Source organism: Chlorocebus sabaeus, chromosome 2, assembly GCF_047675955.1.
Source record: "Chlorocebus sabaeus isolate Y175 chromosome 2, mChlSab1.0.hap1, whole genome shotgun sequence".
In the NCBI taxonomy this organism is placed as follows: domain Eukaryota; kingdom Metazoa; phylum Chordata; class Mammalia; order Primates; family Cercopithecidae; genus Chlorocebus; species Chlorocebus sabaeus.
The window spans coordinates 38,438,249-38,465,990 of NC_132905.1; the positions used below are offsets into that span (position 1 = coordinate 38,438,249).

The 27,742-nt window shown below is 43.8% G+C and overlaps 1 protein-coding gene across 7 annotated transcripts in view; it reads left to right on the top strand.

Moving 5' to 3' along the window:
* Positions 1-24,812, top strand: part of ASXL1 (ASXL transcriptional regulator 1) — a 75,007-nt gene extending 50,195 nt beyond the window's left edge. For 6 of the 7 annotated variants that reach the window (XM_073007831.1, XM_073007840.1, XM_073007836.1 and 3 more), the window contains 9 exons: positions 13,662-13,782; positions 13,859-13,956; positions 14,857-14,950; positions 15,420-15,572; positions 16,857-17,020; positions 17,119-17,215; positions 18,410-18,515; positions 18,817-19,450; positions 19,969-24,812. In XM_073007831.1, the coding sequence (XP_072863932.1) occupies positions 13,662-13,782; positions 13,859-13,956; positions 14,857-14,950; positions 15,420-15,572; positions 16,857-17,020; positions 17,119-17,215; positions 18,410-18,515; positions 18,817-19,450; positions 19,969-22,875 (4,374 nt within the window). In that variant the 3' untranslated portion in view covers positions 22,876-24,812. The remainder of the gene's footprint in view (positions 1-13,661; positions 13,783-13,858; positions 13,957-14,856; positions 14,951-15,419; positions 15,573-16,856; positions 17,021-17,118; positions 17,216-18,409; positions 18,516-18,816; positions 19,451-19,968) is intronic. The other variant, XM_073007841.1, reaches the window with a different exon arrangement.
* The last annotated feature ends 2,930 nt before the right edge of the window (positions 24,813-27,742 follow it).

Here is a 27,742-nt window from a genome sequence, read left to right on the forward strand (position 1 = left end):
TTGAAGTGATTCTTCTGCCTCAGTCTCACGAGTAGCTGAGATTATAGGTTTGTGCCACCACACCTGGCTAATTTTTATAATTTTAGGGGAGATGGGGTTTCGCCATGTTGGCCAGGCTGGTCTCGAACTCCTGACCTCAAGTTATCCACCCGCTTTGGCCTCCCAAAGTGCTGAGATTGTAGGCATGAGCCATCATGCCCAGCCCTACCCATGGATTCTTATTTTATTATTGAGTTGTAATCTTACTATCATTTTTAATGTACAAATTGTCTCTGATTTGGCCAGTGGAATTGCATGTACTCCAGCTTTTGTGTCCTTTTAATGTGTCCTCCTCATTCCTGAACACTTCTTTACTTACCTGCTTTCTGACCCAGCAAGATGTTCTGGGCTTAACTTGTATTTTCCCAGTCCCACTTCTGGAATTATCCATTTTCCTGGGGAGCTCTGGTTTCTTTTAGCTTAGAATGGTATGCATGTATACATCTATACCTGTTTCTCTATTTGTCTGTCTGTAGGTAAATATAGTATTCATACTAATACCTTGAAGTCAATCTCTTACTGGGAGTTTCATTCTAACTTTACCCTTCTATATATGTGTCTTGCTACTCCAACATTGAGCAATCTGGCTTCTTGTTATGTACTTTGTATCTACCTACTTGCTCAGTTTTAGTACAAACACTTAGTAGTTTTATAATTGTTAACCCATTCCACTGTGGAAAAACAAATCTAACTAGAACTCAGTATTTGTTTATAGTTCATTTAGGTTTTTAGCCTAAGGATACGTAGTCAAAATACTTGAAGAATTACTTGGGTTAGATCTATCCTTGTGCCCCTTCAGTGTGGTTATGTTATTCACTTTAAGTATATGTCAGTAAAAATTTTAAATGTATCACAACCACTTCCTCTTTTCAGTGCTGTGGGAAAACAAGCACTGTTGCATTACCCTTAAGAAATAATTTTTTTTTTAAACAGGTCTCACTCTGTCTCCCAGGCTGGAGGGCAGTGGTGGCATCGTAACTCACATCAGCCTCCCAAGTAGCTGGAACTACAGGTATATGCATCATGTCCGGCTAATTTTTTTTTTTTTCCAGGCATGGGGGTCTCACTATGTTGCCTAGGCTTATCTTGAACTCCTGGGCTCAAGTGATCCTCCAGCCTTGGCCTTCCAAAGTGCTAGGATTACAGGCGTGAGCCACTGTCCCCAGGTCAAGAAACAAGTTGATACTTTTTTTTTGTTGGGGAATTTGATACTATTAGTAAAATTATGTTTGCATATACCTTTTGACCCATTGTTTCCATTTGGTTATTCAAGGCAGTAGTATTTGTAGTTGCAGAATATTAAAAGCTATCTAAATGCTGGTGGTACATGAGGGAGTGATTATATAAACTTCGATACATCAACATCATGGAGTATCATGCAGCTGAGAAGAAAATGAGGAAGTTTTCTATGAAACCATAGAGTGATTTCCAGAATATATTGTTAAATGAAAAATTGAAGTGCAAAATACTCTCTGAGGCATGCAGATTTTTTTGTTGTTGTTGTTTAAGGATGAAGTAGAAATAAAATAGATGTGTATATTATCATTTGTACAAAAAGAAACACAAGAAGAATAAACCGGAAACAATGAGGTTGGTTAGGGGACTAGTAGGAATGGAATGGAGAGTTGGAGGGGGATGAAAACGGAAGGGATGCGGGGGAGCAGTGTCACTTACTCTGAGTATAACCTTTTATATAGTTTTGATTTGTAACCATGTTATATTTCACATAATTCAATATGTAGATAAAATAACAAAGATGAGAAATAAAAACAAAATGGGTTACAAACAAAAGATGAAACCCAGTGCTGTTAACAGTTATACAATTCTTGATGTGTTCAACATATCGATTTCATTCTTCTTTCTGAATGTTTGGTCCTGGAGCCATCTTTTTTCCTGCTCTCTGCATGGACAGTTTGTGATGTAAGGTGGCCAGCTATCCTGGTTTGCCTAGGATTGAGGGATTTCCCGGGGTGTAGGACTTTCAGTGCTAAAAATGGAAGCTCCTGGGCAAACTAGGGCCTGTTGGTTACTCTTTTGACATGCATGTGGCTGTTTTCCTCAGACTTTCCTTTTACGTACCTCGGGAATTCTCTTCACTTTCTCCTGTATTTATGTCCTGCCTTTCCTAGATCTCACACAAATCTCATTTATTGTTACCCCTTTAGTTGTGTGTGCATTCTCTACACAATACATTTATGTAGAGCAAGTTCACGTAGAGTTGCTTCTTGAGAACAGTTGCCTAGGAGGTAAATTGAGGCCTTACATGTCTTTATTCTGTGTTCCACACTGAATTATTGGTTGGGCTCAGAATTCCAGATGTTACTCTTACTACATTCTTCAAAGCTGCTTTTGAGAAATATGCCATTGTATTTTCTGGTTATCATGTGTTCTTTCTGACTGGAAGATTTTAGGATCTGTTTCTCTCCTGTGTTTTGAGATTTCATGATAATGCTGTGGAATGGGTCTTTTTCATTCATTATGCTGAGTATTTTGCCTTATTAAACTCGGAAACTGGAGTCTTCTCATTTTGGGAAAATTTCTTATATTATTTCTGTCTTTTGGCTTTCTTCCTCTGGACCTTCTATTTGTTGGATGTAGGACTTTCTTAATGGAGTTTCTTTTTCTTTTTTTTTTTTTGATTAGTTCTCTAGGAGATAATCTGTTGTTTTTGGCATCTCATTTTTAATTTCTAGCAGATTGTTTATGTTCTTTAATGTTGCTTTATTTAAAAAAAAAAAAAAATTTCTGGCTAACCTGTAGTACTTGTCTGTAGTCCTGGCTACTGGGGAGGCCAAGGTGGGAGAATTGCTATGGTGCCCAGGAGTTTGAGTCCAGCCTGGGCAACATAGCAAGACCCCATATCTCATTAAAGAAAAAAAAGCACTCTGTGTTTGCTTTGGGGCTCTTTGAGAACATTTACTGTGAAATTTTATTTGTCTTTGTTTCCTTTCAGTTCTCCTTCTATTTATTGTGGTTGTCTTTCACATAACAATGTGCTTAAATAGCTGGTGGTTCTTGATAGGTCACTCAACAGTGAGCAAACTGATGGATCCTGTGTTAGCAGTGTTTATTGGCTGTGATAGAGGGTGGGGACCTAGATGCTTTTAGGGGATCCTCGTGTTATCCATTTCTGAAGGTGTTTTCTCCTAGGCTGGTCACTTTTTCCAGGAGGAGAAATCCTTTCATCTCTTGCCATCTATGTGAGAGTAGGCTGAGGGTTGGGGTCATAGTACTACCACTATTTGGGGCGCTTTGGGAGCCAAGGTGGGGAGGGAAGGTAGTGGCGTCATAATTTTTCTGGTGTTTGTTGTTGTTGTTTGTTTTGTTTTTTGAGATGGAACTTAGCTCTTGCTGCCCAGGCTGGAGTGCAGTGGCGCCATCTCAACTCACTGCAACTTCCACCTCCTGGGTTCAAGCAATTCTCCAGCCTCAGCCTCCCTAGTAGCTGGGATTACAGGTGCCCGCCATCACCCCTGGCTAATTTTTGTATTTTTAATAGATACGGGGTTTCGCCATGTTGGCCAGGCTGGTCTTGAACTCCTGACCTCAGATGATCTTCCTGCCTCAGCCCCCCAGAGTGCTGGGATTACAGGTGTGAGCTGCCATGCCCAGCCTGCGTCACGATTTTCTATGTGGTCTTTGACTTATTGGTCTTATTTAGAGTATGGCATCTCACTGCATCCCCCATCCCTTGAGCTGTGCCTCTGGTCTTCTATTCCAGAACTTCTCTGGTTCGATTTAATCAGAATATAAATCTGTTTTCCTTTGGAGCGGGAGAAGTGTATTGCCTTACTGTTTAGGGACAGGAAGGAGACCTGATGGGGGGTCTGACTTCTTATTCAGAGTTTGAACAGTTCTCCTGTTCTCAGCCACTGCCTCTCAACTCTTGTCTGCAGTGGTTCCTGGTGCTTCCCACTTCCCTGCCTGCTCTGGGCTTTTTGAAGCACTGGGTTGTTTTTTGTGGCTTTTCCCTCTGCAGCCGTAAACTTCAACTTCCTTCTTTGCTGAGTCAGTTACTTCTTATCTTCCTGCTCTCCATCTTTCAGATTTCTGTTGACATCCTTCATCTATTGCCTTTTTCCTTTCCCTTACTCTTTGTATTTATGCATGTATACTTTTACTATTCCCTTATAGCCATTCTAGTGAACCTTCAGGAGGATGCAAAGAAGTATGTGTTCATTTTGCCATGTTTATCCACACCCCCCAAATAACATTAAACAAAAGAAAACAAAATAAAAAATATTAAAAAAAGAAAGAAAAATCAAAATAAACCCCAAATAAATGGAGAGCAGCTATACCATGTTCTTAAGAAGATTCTATATCATAAAGATGTCATTTCTTTCCAATTTGATTTGTAGATGCAATGCAGTACGTTTGAAAATTGAGATATAATAGTTATATGTATTTTGGGGGTACAGGTGATATTTTGATACCTGTATGCAATGCATAGACATTTTTCTTTGTGTTAGGAACATTAAAATTCTTCTTTTCTAGTAATTTTGAAATATATAGTAAATTATTGTTTACTATAATTTTCCTGCTCTACTATTGAATATTAGAACTTATTCCTTCTATTTAACTGTTATTTTATACCCCTTAAGCAACTTCTATTTTGCCATGTTTAAATATGGAAGCTCAAGCCTTTGTACAGAGAAAGTGGGAAATGCCCTTGGCTTTTATGCCAAACTCCACCCCCTCTGTCCCCACCTGCCACCCTGGCCTGTTGCCCCTGTTCTTCCCAGTAGCAACTGCTATCATTAATTTAATATGCATCCTCCTATTCATATTGAGGTATGTGGTGTGTTCGTTTATATAGGTGTATTTTATTCTCTTTAATGTTTAATAGTGTGCCATATCAGTATAGCTACATTTTATTTATCCAGTCTCCTGTTATGAATATGTATGTTTTTCACTGTTTTCTAATCTCTGTTATAAACACTGCAGAACACTCATCCTTAGTCTGCATGTACAAATGTGTGAGAATTTCTCTAAGGGACTATTCCCTTACCTTTTCATATTGTATGCTTGGGTAAAATGGAAGTGACCTGGAGGCTCTTTCTATGGGGATTGGTGAAATGATTTCATTGCATTTTCTTTGCATTTTGTAATTGTGATGAGAAAAATAGAATTATAAAACTTACAAATCTTTTTTAAAAGTTTTGAGAAATGTGCTTTGTTATGATCATAACATCAAGTTTTATGCTTAAAAAATCTGTATGTATTTCCTTGTGTTTAATGATGAACTCTTCAGATGCCTGATACAGATCTATAGTCCCTTATTAACAATTCTGAAATCCAAAATATTATGAGAACTGAATTTTTTTCCCCTTGACTGATTTAGTAGTAAAACCTGACCTGTCCAAACTCATTTTGGTGTCAAAGCTCTGATGTAGATTTAGAGGGCTAGGTTAGCCTATTTTATTTCACTTGGTCTTTGTCTACATTTTATTTTTTTTTAATTAATGTGTTCGATTATGGGTTGCTGGTGGTGATAATATACAATATATGCATATATTAGCATTCTAAAATTCAAGAAATTCTAAATTCTACAACACATTTAGACCCAAAGATTTCAGATGAGGGATTGTGGGCCTGTGGTCACCATTAGCTAGAAACTTTACTTTCAGCTATGGGTGGCAACTTACAATAATTTATTTCTGGTTGATAGAAATTCCTTTCTTATTATTAGTAAGAACTCAGACAATTTATTTAAACTATATTTCAAGAGTGTGTTCATTTTTTAAATAACAGCTCTTCCTTTTCTTTCATTGACAGCTGTAATATTGAAATTGCTTTTGATAATGCAAATGGATTTCACATTCAGTAGAACCTTTTTATGTTAAGTATTTTGTTTAAATGGTGAAGCCTTTTCTCAAGCATGCATGGAGATTGCTTTATTAGTTTTAATTCTTCTTTAGGATTTTCATGAGAAAATTAAAACGTCATTAGTGGACTATTTTAGCCACAGTTTTCCAAAGTTGCATTTTGACTTTGGATCTGTTAACTTTCTATACACTTCAATATGTTTGTGTAGGTTTTTTAAAAAAAAAAAAACAAAAACAAAAACGAAACAAATTTTCATCAGAATCTTTTGTTTTAGGCTGGGTGTGGTGGCTCACACTTGTAATCCCAGCACTTGAGGCCCAGGAGAGTGGATTGCTTGTGTTCAGGAGTTCAAGACCAGCCTGGGCAATATGGCAAAAAACCCATCTCTACAAAAAAAAACAAAAATTGGCCGGGCGCGATGGCTCATGTCTGTAATCCCAGCACTTTGGGAAGGCCGAGGAGGGTGAATCACGAGGTCAGGAGTTCGAGACCAGCCTGGCCAACGTGGTGAAACCCCATCTCTACTAAAAATACAAAAAGTTAACTGGGCATAGTGGTGGGTGCCTGTAACCCCAGCTACTCAGCAGGCTGAGGCAGGAGAAGTGCTTGAACCCAGGAGATGAAGATTGCAGTGAGCTGAATGCAGTGGTGCGATCTTAGCCTACCGTAACCTCTACCTCCCGGGTTCCAGCGACTCTCCTGCCTTAGCCTCTTGAGTAGCTAGGATTACAGGTGCGTGCCACTACGTCTGGCTAATTTTTGTATTTTTAGTAGAGACGGGGTTTCACTATGTTGGTCAGGCTGGTCTCGAACTCCTGATGTTGTGGTCTGTCCACCTCAAGCCTCCCTACAGGCTTGAGCCACCACGCCTGGCCAAATTGACATCTTTATGATAGAAAATCTTCTTCATCAAGAACATGGTATAGCTCTCCATTTATTTAGGATTTGTTTTTGTTTTTTTGAGATAGGGTCTTGTTTTTGTTTTTTTGAGACAGTCTCTCAGGCTGGAGTGCAGTGGTAAGATCATAGCTCGCTGCACCCTCAAACTCCTGGGCTCAAGCAGTCCTCCCACCTCAGCCTCCTGAGTAGCTGGTACTATAGGTGCACATCACCATGTCCAGCTAATTTTTGGATTTTTTTGTAGAAGTGGGAGTCTCCTTACGTTGCTCTTGTTGGTCTTGAACTCCTGGGCTCAAGTGATCCTCCTTCCTCGGCTTCCCAAAGTGCTGGGATTACAAGCGTAGCCAACACGCCTGACCTTTTTAAGGTTTTAAACCTTTCTTGATAAAGTTTTATATTTTCTTCATAAAATGATTATATTTCTTTTGTGGAATTTATTCCTGGGTAACTTATGTTCTTTTTTGTTATAAATTATATTTTCTTTTTTCTTCAACCCTGGCAAATGGATATATTTTCTTTTTTTTTTTTTTCCTTCTTTCTTCTTTTTTTTGAGGTGGTGTTTCGCTCTTGTTGCCCAGGCTGGAATCCAGTGGCACCATGTCAGCTCACTGCAACCTCCATCTCCCAGTTCAAGCGATTCTCCTGCCTCAGCCTCCCAAGTGGCTGGGATTACAGGCATGTGCTATCATGCCGGGCTAATTTTTGTATTTTTAGTGGAGATGGGATTTCACCATGTTGGCCAGGCTGGTCTTGAACTCCTGACCTCAGGTTATCCACCCATCTCAGTCTCCCAAAGTGCTGGGATTACAGGCATGAGCCACCACGCCCGGCCAATGGATAAATTTTCTAATTGATGGTGTTGAGTGGTGATGTTAGTATCACTTGATTTTTCTTTTTCTTTCTTTCTTTTTTTTTTTTTCCATATGATCGCAGATGTCACAGTGTGGCCAAAATCTCTTACTAGGTCTGAGTCTCTTGGATCTTTAATGTAAATAATTATGCTGTCTGGAAATTATGACATGCTTATCTCTTCTAATCCCTTGTTTCTATTATGCATTGAAAGGAATTCTAGTGTACTGTTGAATGGTTGGTATATTCTCAGTTTTTGTCAGCCTTCTCCTAAGAGATAGTATTTATATTTGCTCAGGAAAGATATAAGGAAAGGCATAACTGACATTTTGCTTATTTTATTTATTTTTTTTTGCTTCAGAATCTAATCTTGGGCAGTTTAAACTTTTTATCAGTTTAAATGTTAGCTCTCCTTTGCTCAGATTTGTTAACATTCGTAGTGTGTTGTATTTTTTGAAACATCTGACCTGTGGGAGAACATTTTATTTTGGTTTACTTATTACTGATAGTTTATTTTTTTTTTTATCACTAACTTCTTTTCTAGTTACCTTGCCAAACTAGTATACTTTATGCATTTTAGAAACACTTATTTGTATTAATAGATGAATGTGAGTAAAAAGTATAAAAAGCAAGTCATCTTTGTTTACTCTTGCAGAAGTAGAATGAAAAGCTCAAGCTTTCCTGTAAAATTGAATTTCTTTCCATATAAAAATGTTCAAAATGTATTTGTAAAAGTAATATATACTCATCAGTATCAAAAAGGTTCAAAATAAAGAATTCCTACAACAACAGTTTTTAAAAGACAACTCAGGCCGGGCGCGGTGGCTCAAGCCTGTAATCCCAGCACTTTGGGAGGCCGAGACGGGCGGATCACGAGGTCAGGAGATCGAGACCATCCTGGCTAACCCGGTGAAACCCCGTCTCTACTAAAAAAATACCAAAAAAAAAACTAGCCGGGCGAGGTGGCGGGCGCCTGTAGTCCCAGCTACTTAGGAGGCTGAGGCAGGAGAATGGCGTGAACCCGGGAGGCGGAGCTTGCAGTGAGCCGAGATCCGGCCACTGCACTCCAGCCTGGGCGACAGAGTGAGACTCCGTCTCAAAAAAAAAAAAAAAAAAAGACAACTCAAAAAACAAATGGGCGAAAGACTTGAACAGATACTTAAAGAGGAAGATATGAATATGGCCAATAAGCATATTAAAAAGTTCTCATGCAGCCATAAAAAGAATGAGTTCATGTCCTTTGCAGGGACATGAATGAAGCTGGAAACCATCATTCTCAGCAAACTAACACTGGAACAGAAAACCAAACACCTCATGTTCTCACTCATAAGTGGGGGTTGAACAGTGAGAACACATGGACACAGGGAGGGAACATCACACACTGGGGTCTGTCGGGGAGTTGGGGGAAAGGGGGAGGGAGAGCATTAGGACAGATACCTAAGGCATGCAGGGCTTAAAACCTAGATGACGGGTTGATAGGTGCAGCAAACCAACATGGCACATGTATACCTATGTAACCTGCACGTTCTGCACATGTCTCCCAGAACATAAAGTAAAATTAAAAAAAAAAAAAAGATCTTCAGAAAAAGTGCTCAACATCTTGAGACATTAGGCAAATTAACATTAAAATCATTGAATTCTAGCACTCTGAATTAAAATTAAAACCACAATGAGGTACCATTATACTCCTACTAGAATGGCTAAAATAAGACTGCGAGCTTCAAATAATGGTGAGGATTTGGATCAACTGGAACTCTCATCAAGTACTGTTGGGAGTGTACATTTTTTTAAATGAAGTTAGCTTTCATCCATCTTGTGACTCGGCAATTCTCCTAGATACTTATTCAGGAGAAATGAAAACATGTCTACAAAAAGTTTATAAGAATGTTCATAATAGCTTTATTCATAATAGCCAAAGCCTGGAAATAAACCAAATGTCCATCAAGAGAGAATATACAAATGTTCATATATGAGAATATTACTCTGTAATAACAAATAATGAACTACTGATGCATCCAACAACGTAGATGAATATCATAAACAGGCTGAGTGAAAGAAGCCAGACACAAAAGAATTTATGTGTTTGAGTCCGTTTACATGCAGACCAAGAACAGGCAAAAGTACGTTATGGAGGCAGAAGTCAGAACAGTGATTGCCTTAGTGGGGTGAGGGGGTGGTTTCAAATAGGGATTGACTAGGAATGGGCACAAGGAAGCTTTTGGGGGTGTTGGAAATGTTCTATGTCTTGATATGCATTTGTTAGAACTCATTAAATGGTACACCTGAGATCTGTGCATTTCACTGTGTTTAAATTAAACTTTAATTTTAAAAAAGTAGGGGAAGGAGATGAGGAAGTATACATTGATCCAAGGGCATTCTCCTACATAAGCACAATACAGTTATCACACTCAGAAAATTTAACATTAATGCAGCAGTACCATCTAGTATGCAGTTCACATTAGAATATCCCAGTGTCTTAAAATTTGCTGAGAGTAGATCTTAATTGTTTTCACACTTCCCATCTCACACTCTCCCTCTCATGGTAACTGTGTGTGGTGAAGGATTGGTTCTTTTTTTTTTTTTTTTTTTTTTTTTTTAAGACAGAGTCTTGCACTGTCTCCCAGGCTGGAGTGCAATGGCATGATCTCAATTCACTGCAACTCTGCCTTCCAGGTTCAAGTGATTCTTGTGCCTCGGCCTCCCGAGTAGCTGGGATTACAAGCATGCACCACCATGCCCGGCTAATTTATTTTTAGTAGAGACAGGGTTTCACCATGTTGGCCAGGCTGGTCTCTCGAACTCCTGACCTTGTGATCCACCTGCCTTGGCCTCCCAAAGTGCTGGGATTACAGGCATGAGCCACCGTGTCCCGCCTATAGAATTTTTTATATGTAGGATTCAGTGAAAGATCACCCATTATTAATTTTTAAAAAGCTTCATGATGGAAATTATTGTTGTAAAATGTTAAAATCTTGAATCCTAGGGCATGTTTTCTGGCACCTGTTATTTTCAGTAACCCATTTCGTTTTTGTCATACATATAGAGTTAATGTATGAAAAGTCAATTATGTCAAACTTACACAGTTTGTATGAAAAGATTAATGATCTTTTACAAATGCAGAATTGGCTGGATGTGGCTAATTGTAGAATTGGCCTGTAATCCTAGCGCTTTGGGAGGCTGAGGCGGGAGGATCGCTTGAGTACAGAATTTTGATTCTTTTTTTTTTTTTTTAATTTTTTATTTTCTGAGACAGAGTCTCACTCTGTCGCCCTGGCTGAAGTGCAATGGCATGATCTCAGCTCACTGCAACCTCCACCTCCCAGGTTCAAGTGGTTCTTGTGCCTCAGCTTCCCAAGTAGTTGGGATTACAGATGTGTGCCACCAGGCCCAGCTAATTTTTTTGTGTGTATATTTAGTATAGAGGGGGTTTCACCATATTGGCCAGGCTGGTCTCGAACTCCCAATCTCAGATGGTCCGCCCATCTCGGCCTCCCAAAGTGCTGGATTACAGGTGTGAGCCACCATACCCAGCATTTATATTTATTTATTATTATTTTCTTTTTTTTGAGATGGAGTTTCACCCTGTTGCCCAGGCTGGAGTGTAATGGCAAGATCTTGGCTCACTGCCACATGCACGTCCTGAGCGATCCTCCTGCCACAGCCTCCCGAGTAGTTGGGAATACAGGCACATGCACCACACCCAGTTAATTTTTGTATTTAAGTAGAGTCAGGGTTTCATTATGTTGGTCAGGCTGGTCTCGAACTCCTGACCTCAAGTGATCTGCCTACCTCGGCCTCCCAAAGTGCTGGAATTACAGACGTGAGCCACTGCGCCCGGCCAAGCCCAGGACTTTGAGACCAGCCTGGCAACAGACCAAGACCCTATCTGTATAATAAAAATTATGCAGTATTAGAATAGCAAATCTTGCTCTTAAAAGTTTTGTTTTCCTCATTGCTTTTTTACTGAAAATGCATGGCTTTAGAAACTTCTGGGTAGTTTGAATTGCAGACAAGCAGGCCCTATTCTCGTTTGTTTAATTAATGAGATTTGTAAACAGTACTTGGTTTCCCCAGACTCTAGGACTTAGAGGAAGGAAATTTTGATTTAGCTCTTGGTAAAGCTAGATGCACCTGATTTTTCTTTTTCATTGTTATTTTCTTGATCACAGAAAACAATACACGTTAATAGTAGAAAATACCCACAATTGAAAAAAATATAAAGCACTTAATAAAACTCTACCACCTAGGCTAGGTAAGGTGGCTCACATCTGTAATCCCAGTACTTTGGGAGGCCAAGGTGGGTGGAACAGCTGAGGTCAGGAGTTCAAGACCATCCTGGCCAACATGGTGAAACCCCATATCTACTAAAACTACAAAAATTAGTTGGGCGTGGTGACAGCCGCCTGTAATCCCAGCTACTCAGGAGGCTGAGGCAGGAAAATTGCTTGAACCCAGGAGGTGGAGGTTGCAGTGAGCTGAGATCATGCCGCTGCACTCCGGCCTGGGTGACAGAGCGAGACTGTCTCGAAAAAACAAAAAAACTGCCACCTAGAGATGGTAGTGGTCAACATCTTAGCAAGAATTTCTCTTGCGTTTTTCTGTGCAAACACATTCAGACAAATTTTCATTTTTTTAAAAAGATGATAGAATCATATGGTATGAATTTAACTGCCTAATTAGCTTGCTGTGTCAGCGTCTCTCTTGTCATTAAATGCTCTACAGCTTTTTAAAAAATGGCTACCTGTGTTAGTATTCATTGAAGGAAATACCTTAAAATTTTTTGTTTTTAAACTCTAAGATACGTGATGTTTGGCTAAAACTAATGAAAATAAATTGATGAAACTTCAATGTAGTGGATCAAGAGACCCATGAAATTGATGAGTTAGATTGTTGTGGGCACTGCTTTTAAATTTATGGTGCCTTCTTAGCAGAATCATGACTTTATCAACTCTTTTTTTTACATACTTTTATTCAAAGAAGATGTTCTCCTCTGCCCCAACTTACCTTCTTCTTGTCTCCAACTGCCAGTATTCATCCATACTCTTTGTAGTTTTGAGGTGTGAGATAGCTCCAAAGTTCTTGGGAATGGGTAGAGTTTAATTCTGAGTCTGCATATAGTCTATTGGAGGAAGCTTTTCTTAGGAGGTGAAATTTGGGATGGAGTTCTCCTCTACACTCTAACCCTGTGGCCACAATCTTTGGTTTAGATCTTTGGCATTTTTCAGTGGATGTCTGTCATAATGTCTAACTCTTCTTCCTGCCTCCAGGCTTCCTGTGATTGCCAGATGAAATTCCGAAAACCCAAATCATTCCCCTAGTTAATATCCTTCAGTGACTCCAGATCAATCAAATTCTTGATCCCTCCACATGGGTCTTATCATCTGCCCTCGTGCCCTCTCTAGCATCCTACATATTGAGTTCCCCACACCCTAGTTCCCCACACCTGTAGTTTCCCTGAGTTTGGAATATTCTTTCACATTTGCTCATCCCACTATCTAGAACTTCCTGCAGTCTCCCTACTGCCAACCCGTCTGTCTAGTTGCTAATTTATTTCAAAACCTAGCTTAAGTGACACATCCTTTTGGAAGTATTACTTCCCTGATCGTTATTCACCTCCATGCCATCGTTCGCTCAACTCATTGAAGTTAGGTGCCCCCTCTTCTGGGCTGCCACTGCTCTCCATATTCACTTATGTACTGTACTTTGTATTGTAATCAGTTTAATTGACACCCCCCCTGCTTTATTTGAGCTCCTTGAGAGCCGGACCCTGATTCTTGCTCCTTAGCATTCCACCCTCCCCAGAACCAACATGGTATAGCTTATAGGAAGCACCCTATAAATGTTTAATGAATGTTTGAATGCAAAAGTGTATCTTTATTGATGGTATAGTTATGAAAAGAACGTGTTGAGAAAAAGGTCAGAAAGGGTTAGGAACTTGTCAGTATTCTAAATCCCTCTTTTTCAAAAGCATACACATTTAGGAATGACTGTCTTGCTTTAAGAATTTGTAGGGCTTTGTTCACCTGAGTTGTACCTTGCTATCACAGAAGGATGCCCTGCAGTGGTCCCGCCATCCGGCTACAGTGGAGGCAGAGGAGCCAGAGGACACGGCTGATGTGGAGAGCTGTGGGTCTAATGAAGCCAGCACTGTGAGTGGTGAAAACGATGGTAAGGACCCTTTACCGGATGGGTGAGGGAGCCACAGCGGGCACTAGGGACTAACCTTTATTTTCCTTTCTTCCAGTATCTCTTGATGAAACATCTTCGAATGCATCCTGTTCTACAGAATCTCAGAGTCGACCTCTTTCCAATCCCAGGGACAGCTACAGAGCTTCCTCACAGGTAAGGAAGAGGTAGAGCCTAACCCGGGAGGATGAATGATGACAGGTACAAGGCAAGATGCTTCCTTCTGTTGTGAGCTGTGGACATGTTCAGAGAGTGAAGAATAGAAGTCTGGTCTCCAGCTGTTAGTAGCATTTAACAGTGGGCCGTAGGAAAAGTGAACAGTAGGTCTGAGCAGAGTGAGTTTTTTCTTTTTCTTTACCTTGGCTGAGTGATTCTGTTAGTTCTTTTTTTTTTTTTTTGAGATTGAGTTGCACCTGTCACCCAGGCTGGAGTGCAGTGGTGTGATCTCCGCTTACTGCAACCTCCGCCTCTGGGGTTCAAACAGTTCTCCTGCCTCAACCTCCCGAGTAGCTGGGATTACAGGCACGTACTACTGCACCTGGCTAATTTTTGTATTTTTAGTAGAGATGGGGTTTTGCCATGTTGGCCAGGCTAGTCTTGAATTCCTGACCTCAAGTGATCCGTCCGCCTCAGCCTCCCAAAGTTCTGGGATTACAGGCGTGAGTCACAACGCCCAGCCTGATTCTGTTCATTCTTGTAATATACATGTGAACATCCGGGGAGAAGTGTGGTTAGTGCAGAGTAGTGAGAACAGGAGATTGGGAGTGAGCAGTTTGAATGGTGACCCTGCACTTACTATCCTTGAGACTTTGGGAAAACTCCTTGCCTGTAAAATGGGGATAACAGTACGTTTTGTAGCTTGGAATGATGCTTGGCACAGTGACCAGCACGTAGCTCAGTAACATTAACCAGTGCTCTCGTCAGCATTATTCGACAGATCTGGTTGAAGACGAACTTCATTTTACAAGAGAGTGAGTAGAGATAGTGTCGCCAGGGAATGCTTTTGTGGCTCTGCAGTTGATTTGGGCTCTCTTTTTGTTCTCTCTGGGAATGTAGGCGAACAAACAAAAGAAAAAGACTGGGGTGATGCTGCCTCGAGTTGTCCTGACTCCTCTGAAGGTAAACGGGGCCCACGTGGAATCTGCATCAGGTATGTGTAAACTCATGGTTGTGATGCTTTTTCCTTAGGTCCTGGGGACCTGGCCCCTCTCTGTCAACAGTTTCTGACCTAATAGTGTGATGCCAGGAGAGCTGTCGGGCCACAGGCAAGAGCCCTGCCAGTGGGTGAGGTCTGCCATAGGTTCTAGTGCTGGGCTCTGCCGTGTGCCTTCCTCTTTGTCTCCCAAGGCAGTCGTGAGGATCCAGTGGAGGATTTGATTGTGCCAGTGCTTTGTAAAAGGTGTAGTGCTATACAAATAAAGATGGCGGTTTGGCATCTGTAAGGTGGTATTTTTAAAGCCAGACCATGAGGTGGTGGTTTCTCTCAGCCTAAGGCTGGGAGATGGAAGTATCCCAGTATTGCTGGCAGCATCTCAGGGAGAGCTGGGAGAAGTGAGCTTGTCTGAGAGCCATGGGCGCGGCTTGTGATACTTTTGACCAGTGGAATGCTGTGCCTTCAGGGTTCTCGGGCCGCCACGCTGATGGCGAGAGCGGCAGCCCGTCCAGCAGCAGCAGCGGCTCTCTGGCCCTGGGCAGCGCTGCTATTCGTGGCCAGGCCGAGGTCGCCCAGGACCCTGCCCCGCTCCTGAGAGGCTTCCGGAAGCCAGCCACAGGTGAGTGGCTTGGCACTTATTTCTCTGCCTGTAAAGGGGGCCCCTGCAGGCCTAGTGAGAAGATGTCTTCTATTCTAGTTCCTTTACCAGTTTATTTTTACTTCTTGGGTGGCCCTCTATTTTTATTTATTTTTACCTTGTAGTTTGATGATTTCATTTGTAGCTCTCTGCTAGACTGTAAGAACTCCTTTCAGGCAGAGATGATGCCACATAGTTTCTCGTATGTCCCTGTAGGCCTAGTCTATGCCTGCCTTGTACTGCTTAGTAAGTGTTTGAGTGAGTGAAAACTGCTTCTGAGCTTCTCAGTGAAGAATTCCAAAACCCCTTTTCTCTCTTCGGTAGCATTCTGCCACGTTCATTCCCAACATCTGTAGTCTCTATCAGATGCTCCCTTTTTTCCAACCTAGTCAGTATGTTGAGTGGAAGCATGTGTTGAATTTTGGGGATGCAAACAAATTCAGTAGTGCTGTATCTATATCTCCCACCCCTCACCCCACCCCACCCCCATTAGGGTTATTTGCAGTACTGGTATGCTCTTTGCTATTTCAGGATTTAATTCTTAATGGCCCACGTGCTGGGTTTTTTTGTAGATGAGCCACATGAAACCATTAAGAAGACAAACTTTTTGCTTCTGAGAATTAGAGTAAACCTTTGTCCATGTGAGAACTAGATTTGCTGTCTTGCTGCTTTTCTAGCTCATCAGCAGTGCTCAATCTAAGGTCTCACAGGTCTCTAGTCCTAGTGAGTTTTTCACATAAAAATAACATTTGCTGAGGCTTCTGTGAGAGGTATTAGCATCTCAGTTGGCTTTGAACAGTGCTTAGTACGTTTCTGCATGGAGATCATCCCTCTCCAGCCCATTCATAGAAGGCTTCTGCAGATTTTTCTATAGTAGACTAACTAGATTTACTTTTAGACAATTTCCATGATTTCTCCAGTTGAGCTTTGTGGAACCTGTTCTCCAGCTTTGGAGGGAAGCTCAGAACCTGCCCCTTGCCTGGTTTTCTGTGGGAAGTGTCCTTTTCAGGCTGTGACACAGCACGGTACAGAGTTTTGTCTGAGGGGACGCAACCCCAAGTGTTCTCCTAGGTTTGATGGCAGTGACAGTAACCTGGAAAGAACAATTGTAACATGCAGGTTAGGATGGATTGAGCAGATTGTGTGCAGATAACTTCTGGGTAGTTTGGGTGCTGTCACCAAAGTTTTCCCATCAGTTGGCATTTGCTTTTTTCTTTTAAAAAGCTGAAATCTATACCTTGCTGCTTCTTGCTTCAAAAATCATAGGTCAAATGAAGCGTAACAGAGGGGAAGAAATAGATTTTGAGACACCTGGGTCCATTCTTGTCAACACCAACCTCCGTGCCCTGATCAACTCTCGGACCTTCCATGCCTTACCATCACACTTCCAGCAGCAGCTCCTCTTCCTCCTGCCTGAAGTAGACAGACAGGTGCACATGGGCAGCCTCCTCTTTGCCTCTTTCTGGATGGGCTTCTGTTCTCTTTTAAGTTTATTTATTAGGACTTTTTTCCCCCTTGATCCTTCTAGGTGGGGACAGATGGCCTGTTGCGTCTCAGCAGCAGTGCACTGAATAACGAGTTTTTTACCCATGCGGCTCAGAGCTGGCGGGAGCGCCTGGCTGATGGTACGTAGACTTGATCATCTCAGATGGCTTGCGAGGCACCTGACATGTGTGGTGTTGCATGTCTCCTGGTACTTAAAATCCAAGCTCTTTCTTCTCAAAGGGTTATTTAGTATAAGACAGGCTTTCCTCATTACCAATAAATGTGGTGGGTATTAATGTGCCACACAGCTCTGAAGAAATAACAGAGTGTTTAGGTTTAGACTTTCACTATATTGTATGTATATACTCATTCTTCATCTCCTTTTTATCATTAAAACTATAAACACCTATTCCAGTAATCATGGCATCGTCTGGAAGGGTGGAGGAAAGTACACTGTGGAGTTGACAAGCTCCATCATGCTCTGTCTTTAGGCATTGTCACTTGGAGTGATGGTTAGCTTCTATTTATTTAATTTTGTAGGAAAAGTGTTGAGAGGGCTCTTAAGAACACTCCTAGGTTTGATGATTTGCTAGCAGGACTCAGCATATAGTTATATGTATAGGGCTGTGGTTTATTACTGCAGAAGAATACAAAGTAAAATCAGCAAATGGAGAGGCACATGGGGTGAGGTCCAGGGGAAACCATGTGTTGGCTTCCAAGGTCCTCTCTTAGTGGTGTCACACAGGACACATTTAATTACCACAGCAACAAGTTATGACAACATGTATGAAATGTCTACTAGGGAAACCTGTTTAAAGACTTGGTGCCCAGGGTTTTTATCAAGGCCAGATCATGTAGGAAGCCACTGCTTGGCACATACCAAGATTCCAGATTCCCAGAAGGAAGGCAGGTATTCAGCATAAGCCATATTGTTTGCATAAACAATTTAGGCACAGCGAACAACTCATCAGTTAGGGTGATTGGGAACCCTCCTGAAATCGTAAGTTCCCAGATATCAGCCAACAGCTGTTCTTTTAAGTAGGCCTTTCTAAGAATAAACAATCAGGCCTACTATGTTAACTTTTTGTCTACACGGGAAATAAGAATGGTTCTTTTGTTTGTTGTTCTGCTTTTTCGATCAAGGAGTTGCTTGGTCTCACTTTAGGGAAGAGTGAATTTCCCTTATAGTAGACGTGTTAGCTCTGTCCCTATAAGAGCGTGATGTGAGAGAGCCTCTAGAAGAGACATGTTTTAAAACTGGGAGATTCAGCTGTCCATAAGACAGACATTAATATCCCGAATGCACTTACTAGAAGAGGTTTATTTCTCCCTAGGCGAATTTACTCATGAAATGCAAGTCAGGATACGACAGGAAATGGAGAAGGAAAAGAAGGTGGAACAATGGAAAGAAAAGTTCTTTGAAGACTACTATGGACAGAAGTAAGGCAGTTGGAGCTATGAGTCCTGGTCTGGGGTTTTGAGGGGATAGAGGTAGATGGTCTCAAAGTAGTGTATTACTTACATGTTGGACAACAGTGTGGAGATTGCAATGACACTTGGGTCATTTATCTTAATGCCATTCATAGTGAAGCTAACAGAAGTTTTTCTATGGTTAGAGTTATGCACCATGCAGATTTATTTTGTTCTGAGATATCTATGTTTCTGGGTCCATATTATTCATAGAAATGAAAGAGACATGTCTACTCTGGCCTGAAACTGATGGTGTGATTTTGATTTGCAGGCTGGGCTTGACCAAAGAAGAGTCATTGCAGCAGAACGTGGGCCAGGAGGAGGCCGAAATCAAAAGTGGCTTGTGTGTCCCAGGAGAATCAGTGCGTTCACAGCGTGGTCCAGCCACCCGACAGCGAGATGGGCATTTTAAGAAACGCTCTCGGCCAGATCTCCGAACCAGAGCCAGGAGGAATCTGTACAAAAAACAGGAGCCAGAACAAGCAGGGGTTGCTAAGGATGCAAAATCTGTGGCCTCAGATGTTCCCCTCTACAAGGATGGGGAGGCTAAGACTGACCCAGCAGGGCTGAGCAGTCCCCATCTGCCAGGCACATCCTCTGCAGCACCCGACCCAGAGGGTACCGAATTCCCAGTTGAGTCTGTGGCTTCTCGGATCCAGACTGAGCCAGACAACTTGGCACGTGCCTCTGCATCTCCAGACAGAATTCCTAGTCTGCCTCGGGAGACTGTGGATCAGGAGCCCAAGGATCAGAAGAGGAAATCCTTTGAGCAGGCGGCCTCTGCATCCTTTCCCGAAAAGAAGCCCCGGCTTGAAGATCGTCAGTCCTTTCGTAACACAATTGAAAGTGTTCACACCGAAAAGCCACAGCCCACTAAAGAGGAGCCCAAAGTCCCGCCCATCCGGGTAGGAGACTGTTTGATTCCTGGCTGCCCTGGAGCCAGGTTTTCTTTGAGGGTCATGAGATTATAGAGCCCTTAACTCTGGGGCCTTGAAGTTAATTATGTGGGAATGTAGAGCCTTTTATGAGAGGCTTTCTTGAGACAGCCTTAAAGTTTAGTGAGATAGGTTCTTTTCTTCCTCACTTTTTTGTTCACTCTGTTGAAGTTATCTCCAGAGGTCAAAATCCTTTGGAGTTTTAAAATCTTTTTAAGATAGTGTTAGGTTCTTTGCTGTAGTGACTCACACAGTCCCACCAGAAATTAAATTTAGAAGTGTGGCATATAACAGCCCTTGAGCAGAATCTTCTCTGAATGGCGTGGTGTTATGGCAGCCATTTTACTATGATGATTTCATTGTTTTAAGGAAATTATTTGATTCTGTATGCCATGACCCTTAAGCTACTAGAATCCTAGTTTTGCTTTACAGTCCCTAGGTCAGATCACCCAGTCAGTTAAAACTGTTTTCTAATTCTTTTTTTGCAGATTCAACTTTCACGTATCAAACCACCCTGGGTGGTTAAAGGTCAGCCCACTTACCAGATATGCCCCCGGATCATCCCCACCACGGAGTCCTCCTGCCGGGGCTGGACTGGCGCCAGGACCCTCGCAGACATTAAAGCCCGTGCTCTGCAGGTCCGAGGGGCGAGAGGTCATGACTGCCATAGAGAGGCGGCCACCACTGCCATCGGAGGGGGGGGTGGCCCGGGTGGAGGTGGCAGCGGGGCCACCGATGAGGGAGGTGGCAGAGGCGGCAGCAGTGGTGATGGTGGTGAGGCCTGTGGCCACCTTGAGCCCAGGGGAGGCCCGAGCACCCCTGGAAAGTGTACGTCAGATCTACAGCGAACACAACTACTGCCGCCTTATCCTCTAAATGGGGAGCATACCCAGGCCGGAACTGCCATGTGCAGAGCGAGGAGAGAGGACCTGGCTTCTCTGAGAAAAGAGGAAAACTGCCTTCTACAGAGAGCTTCAGTTGGACTCAGAGATGGGCTGGGAGATGCCTCCCAACTCCCCATTGCTCCCACTGGGGACCAGCCATGCCAGGCCTTGCCCCCACTGTCCTCCCAAACCTCAGTAGCTGAGAGATTAGTGGAGCAGCCTCAGTTGCATCTGGATGTTAGAACTGAATGTGAGTCTGGCACCACTTCCTGGGAAAGTGATGATGAGGAACGAGGACCCACCACTCCCACAGACAATGGTCCTATTCCGTCTCTAGTGGGAGATGATACATTAGAGAAAGGAATTGGCCAGACTCTTGACAGTCATCCCACTATGAAGGATCCTGTAAATGTGACCCCCAGCTCTACACCTGAATCCTCATCAACTGATTGCCTGCAGAACAGACCGTTTGATGACAAATTAGGTCTTGGTGACTCATGCCTTCCTATGAGGGAAAGTGATACTAGACAAGAAAACTTGAAAACCAAGGCTCTCGTTTCTAACAGTTGTGTGCATTGGATGCCCATCCCATCGAATGATGACGTAGTGAAACAGCCTGAACCAGAATCCAGAGAACATGTACCATCTGTTGAGCCCCAGGTTGGAGAGGAGTGGGAGAAAGCTGCTCCCACCCTTCCTGCATTGCCTGGGGGTTTGACAGCCGACGAGGGTCTAGATCCTACTGATAGCCTTACTTCACTCTGGACTGTGCCATCTCGAGGAGGCAATGACAGCACTGGCAGTTACTGTCAACAGATGGACGCTGAAAAGCTGAAAATCAGCGGAGACTCTGAAGCACTGAGTCCTCACAGTGAGTCCACAGATACAGCCTCTGACTTTGAAGGTCACCTCACGGAGGACAGCAGTGAGGCTGACAGTAGTGAAGCTGCAGTGACAAAGGGATCTTCGGTGAACAAGGATGAGAAACCCAGTTGGAACCAATCTGCCTCACTGTCCAAGGTGAATGGTGACCTGCGTCTGGTTACAAGGACAGATGGGATGGTTGCTCCTCAGAGCTGGGTGTCTCGAGTATGTGCGGTCCGCCAGAAGATCCCAGATTCCCTACTACTGGCCAATACTGAGTACCAGCCAAGAGTCATGTGCCTGTCCAGGCCTGGGTCCTCAGTTGAGGCCACTAACCCACTTGTGATACAGTTGCTGCAGGGTAACTTGCCCCTAGAGAAGGTTCTTCCACCAGCCCACGATGACAGCACGCCAGAAGCCCCACAAGTACCGCTTACAAACGAGCAGAGCCATGGCTCCCTGTGCCTGGGATCTTTACATGGTCTTGAAGAAAACAGTGGCACGGTTGGTGGAAGCAGCCCCATTTCTTTAAGGGCTTTGAAGGAGCCTCCTCTACCAGATAGCTATGAAACAGGCCCTGGTCTTGCCAGGATTGAGGTCACCCAGGCTCCTGGAGCACCCCAAAAGAATTCCAAGACAGTCCCAAGTTTTGACTCCCTCCATTCAGTGACAAATCCAATTACTTCCTCTAGGGAACTGGAAGAAATGGATTCCAAAGAGCAGTTCTCTTCCTTTAGTTGTGAAGATCAAAAGGAAGTCTGTGCCGTGTCACAGGACAGTAATTCAAATGCTGCTCCAGGCAAGAGCCCAGGAGATCTTACTACCTCGAGAACACCTCGTTTCTCATCTCCAAATGTGATCTCCTTTGGTCCAGAGCAGACAGGTCGGGCCCTGGGTGATCAGAGCAATGTTACAGGCCAAGGGAAGAAGCTTTTTGGCTCTGGGAATGTGGCTGCAACCCTTCAGTGCCCCAGGCCTGCAGACTCGATGCCTCTGCCTGCTGAGATCCCTCCAGTTTTTCCCAGTGGGAAGTTGGGACCAAGCACAAACTCCATGTCTGGTGGGGTACAGACTCCAAGGGAAGACTGGGCTCCAAAGCCACATGCCTCTGTTGGCAGCGTCAAGAATGAGAAGACTTTTGTGGGGGGTCCTCTTAAGGCAAATGCCGAGAACAGGAAAGCTACTGGGCATAGTCCCCTGGAACTGGTGGGTCACTTGCAAGGGATGCCCTTTGTCATGGACTTGCCCTTCTGGAAATTACCCCAAGAACCAGGGAAGGGGCTCAGTGAGCCTCTGGAGCCGCCTTCTCTCCCCTCCCAACTCAGCATCAAGCAGGCATTTTATGGGAAGCTTTCTAAACTCCAGCTGAGTTCCACCAGCTTTAATTATTCCTCCAGCTCTCCCACCTTTCCCAAAGGCCTTGCTGGAAGTGTGGTGCAGCTGAGCCACAAAGCAAAGTTTGGTGCGAGCCACAGTGCATCACTTTCCTTGCAAATGTTCACTGACAGCAGCACAGTGGAAAGCATCTCACTCCAGTGTGCGTGCAGCCTGAAAGCCATGATCATGTGCCAAGGCTGCGGTGCATTCTGTCATGATGACTGTATTGGACCCTCAAAGCTCTGTGTATTGTGCCTTGTGGTGAGATAATAAATTATGGCCATGGGAAACGTTGTATATTTAGTGTGTGTATTTTGATAATGATTGATCTTAAATCTGTATACAGAATATCATTGATACAATACTCTTTTTAGGCAGGAGCACTCTTGCCTTCCCCCAGAATTTATAGTGCTAAAGCCCTCTGTCTCTTGTTGACCCTTCTGGTCTTGCTGGAGGGGTTTCCTGGGTATAACCCATTGGGCTGCCCAAGGCCAGCCAGCCTGAGCTGTCCTGCAGACAGAGCCTGATGTGGCATGGAGTGGGGTTGTGGGTGGTGGGGGGACTGCCTGACTCCCAGAGGGACTTGAAACTGAAGCAAGAAGGTTGCATTCTCCATCAAGGGAATTAACTTACCTGAACTAAGTAGAAATGCCAGTCTTCCACTGCCCCCTCCCTGCCATCTTTTCTTCTTCTACTTTGGAGAGTTGATGGCCAGGAAAGAAAGCAGCACAGGGTTAAAGTAACTCCCAGCATTGCCCGCCAGGGGGCTGGTGCACGTGCTGACCTTAGGGTCACAGTTGAGTCATTTGCCAGTTGACGGAGCAAATTTGGAACTTTCCTGTCTCCGTGTGATCCACTAGCCCACAGGATCATTTGGAACCTTGAATAGCTCTGCTTGGACAATGGGATTGGGGAATAGGGTTGTCTTTCCTATGAAAATGCCATCTGTAGACCTTGTGAGTCAGCTGTCCAGACGTTTGCAGGTGAATTCCTCTGCTTGACATCTTCCCTGTCACTTTGGACCCTATGGGAGTGGGCATCTCCACGCACCTGTGTATGTGAAAGTCATTTTACATTTCAAAGCAGTGTGTGTTTCATATTTTTATATTTTTAACTCTATTCTTGGATGTATAAAGTGAACTTTTTGGCTTCTGTAAGTATGCTCTATGCACCTCTAATGTTTTATCATGTATTTATATGTTGTACACAGTATTGGCTGATTCTGTAAATGGATGTATTGTACAGAGAACATGAACGTCTCTTCTTAATTTTACATCTTCAGCATCATTGCATTAAAGTGGTGTAATTACTTCTCTACACCTGTTGTCAGAGCCACTGAGTGCTGTGCTGCTCGACGTGAGGGTGATACCATTGACTTGTGACCTGCCAGGTTGCCCGATGCCCTGTTGGGTCACCGGGTGAACCTGCTGCAGCCTGCAGAGCCACAGTCAGCCTGCCCACACGCCGCCAAGCAAACTCATCTTGCTTTTCACATCTCTCCTCCTACAGCCTTAATGGCTGCTCGCTGCCATATGTGACAAATCACCACCACCAGTGTTAAGTGCTTCTGGATTCATGGGTGAGTTCCCTGGGCAGCCCCCAGGAAGGCCTTCCAGATCTGGCTCCAGGGTCACCACCTGTCACAGCAATACCTGGGACCATGCTCTCCTGGGACTGTGAGGCTCCTTTTGACATACTTTTGACATCGGGCAGGTTTGGGAAGAAACAAAGCCATGCCTACTCCTGCCTCTCTCCCAACATGTTTCCAGCAAGTAGATGCCCCTGTGTGTGTTTTCCCTTTGCCTTGTTTCCTGCCTTATATCTTGTATTTTGACTTACTACAGAATTGAGGGTCCTTGCTTAATTTAGGTCAAGTATAAAATTTGTATGACTTCAACAAGTCTGAAAGGTTTTTTTCTCATTTAATCTGATGTGGCATTTTCGTCATCTGAAGCATGAGTGACAAGTTGGGAATGATGTGATTTAGAATGCAGTATTGGCCAAGTCAAAGTTGCCAACTTAAGTGTCTGTTTACCAAAAACCGGGAACAGAGGCCCAAGCACGTCCAGTCCTCTTCCCTCTGCTGGAACCTTTGGGGACACTCAAGGTTACAGTTTGACACTGATCTGGTCCATGGGGCTGCCCAGAGAAAGCACTGCTTCTGTATGTCTGTTGTGGTATTGGAACAATAAACTGTACAACCTGCAGTTGTGGTCTCAGTCATCTGTGGCTGCCTCGCTGGTGTGGGAAGGTCAGCTGAAGTGCTGAGCTGGAAGGGAAGGAGTAGACGCCAGCTGTCCTCACCTTGGCTCTGGAGCTACTGTTCTTATACTTGGAGTTCTTCTTTTGGGAGGTTAGTCCAAAAGGAATGACTTGGCAGCTTCACTGGTCTTTAGCTGTTCATGACTTGGCAGACTTCACCACGTAGAGTGCAGTCATCAATCTACCGAGAGCAATGAGAATGTTTCCCCTGGTGAGTGGGAGTCATAAATTGTGACATCCCTCTGAGCAGCTCGTCCAAACAGCTTCACCGAGCTTGAGGTTGCCAAGTGGCTTCCTAATGGTCAGTGGTCTTCTGTAGGAGGGTGACTAGCTCTGACCTTGGAAAACTTTAACCCCAAGCACCTCTTTCTCTATCCTCTGGTGGCAGTGAGAGGAAGGTGCTGGCCCAGGGTGGGGTGTCTGATGCTAGTTGAGTGAGCCTGAGTAGATGGTCTGCTTCAGGGATTGACTTCTTGACTGAGAAGTCCTCAGACGTCTCTAGAGTATGTAAATACATTGACTTTGTGCTTATCAGAAATAATTTTATTAGTATATAAATCAAAAGACCAAATGATGGGAGTTTAAACATGTATTCATTAATTTTTTCCTGTGAATTGGAGGAAACACTTTGTGGTGGGATATCCTTTGGGCAGTTCAAGCTGCCATTTTGTAGTGCTGCTGTTTGATCGACATGCAGTTTTGAGAACTGATGATTCGGAGGCCCAGTAGTGACTGAGCAACTGCCTGGTGGTGGTGATGTGTCCTTGTGTCCCAGGACCCATTTGCCCACTTACGTCTGCAGGAGCTCAGAACGCATTAGGGTCCCAGATCGGGACCTTCCTGTGCCTATTGCCTCTCCTCGGGGAGGCAGAATGGTGTAGTGAGTTCCTAGAGTACAGCCTCTGCGACACGCCAGCTCTGTGGTCCTGGGCCATGTTATTTAACCAGGCTGCCGACTATCATCTGTGAATGGTGTCATAGTTCCTACTTCACGAGGTTGTTAGTGCCTGCCTCCTAGGACATGAGGACTGTTAGTTCACAGCAGGCCAAGACAATAACAGGTGAACTACAGTAGAAATCTAGACAGCTACTGCCACCTACTTCACTCTTGCTCCAGAAAGGAGCTGTCAGGATGTAGGCCTTGTGCCCGCTGCGCTGAGGGGTGATGCAGGGTATGAAGTCCCTTTGGACCCTGGCTTTTGGTCTCAGGCCACAGACCTGACCAAAGGTTGGTGTAGTCCTGAGTTTAGATTGAATATTTGGTCAGGAAGGTTTATTTTGCTCATGGTCCAAAGGACAGGGAAAATAATGTTTCAGAATATAGGAAAAATGGTATTGGCCTGGCAAGGTGTCATTTATTTGCTATCCAGCCTGCAGTAAGACTGTGTTAGAGAGAGGGGTATGTGGGTATGTGTGCCTGCTAAAAAGAGCTACCTGCATCCATCAGGGGTCTTGATGGCCAAAGCATCTGCCTGCCCTGTCTCCCGGAGAGGAGAGGACCCAGGCTGTGTTGCCCTTATGTGTGAGTGTTGTTTGAAGCCATGGAAGGGGCAGGATGTGGAACTTTGGAGATTGCTCCAAAATTGGACGACATCCCCACGCTTCCTATTGTCTCTGGTAAATCTGAAAGCCTAGAATGAACATCTCTACCACAAGCCGTAGACGGACGCCTTGTAAGAACAGCAGTTGTCAGTTCTGTGTTACCTGATATGGGTGGGTCTTAATCGTTTTTTTGGGAACTCTCCCCCCATGGAATGCACATACAAAGCTTTTTGGGTTTTTTTTTTTGCAGACTCTCACTCTATTCAGGCTGGACTGCAGTGGCATGATCACAGCTCACTGTAGCCTCGAACTCCTGAGCTCAAGTGATCCTTCCACCTCATCCTCCCAAGTAGCTCAGACTACAGGCACACACCACCACGCCCAGCTAATATTAAAATTTTTTGTAGAGACTGTTGCCCAGACTAGTTTTGAACTCCTGGCCTCAAGCAATCTTGCCGCCAGCACACCTGGCCTCACAAAGTTTTGCGTACTGTGTCAGGATTTACCAGCTCCTTAGGCAGCTGGGGCCCTGTGTTTAAAAACTACCAGCTGAGAATAAACCTAATAAAATCTGTGTTTATACAAAAGATCAATTAAGGGAAGATAGGATTTTGCAAGGATTCTTCTTGCAAAGAAATGTAACTACTACGCTTCCCTAGTGCATTTTAAGTTGTTTTTCATAAAGGGAGATTTGCCTGTTTTGTCGTTGAGTACATTTTAGTTCACTCTTCTGAGGGGACATTCCCATTTGATGAAGTCTTTTATCCACTGTTAACAACAGTGGTGTGGAGCCCTGTTTAAAGAAGCCAGACTGGAATAAGCGAGCGGGAATCCCAGTGCTCCGGTGGAACAGCAGCATTTCCTGTGGAAGGAGGTAAGTGTTTGCGGGGCTGGCCAGCAGGCCAACGGGGTCTGTGTTCTGGAGCTGTTGTCCCAGGTTGTGGGTTTCAAATAGTCTTAATAGTTTGAGCAGTCTCAGTGGTGATCATTTTAGGCAGGACAAGGAATTTCCGTGGTATTAACTGAGGATTTGCTGCCCCTTGATTCCCCACTTCCATGGGAAAACGGAGGCATCAAGGGCCATCTTCTTCTGTGCCCGGACCTCCTCCTGTCTTTCAGTGAGTCTCAGCCCCAAGGTCATGCCCTTTTCCATTTTATATATTTGGCTACTGTACGGAATTTCTATGAGAAAAAGGATTATGTCATTATTTAAAAATCAAGGTTGGCCGGACGCGGTGGCTCACGCCTGTAATCCCAGCACTTTGGAAGGCCAAGGCAGGTGGATCATGAGGTCAGGAGTTCAAGACCAGCCTGGCCAAGATGGTGAAACACT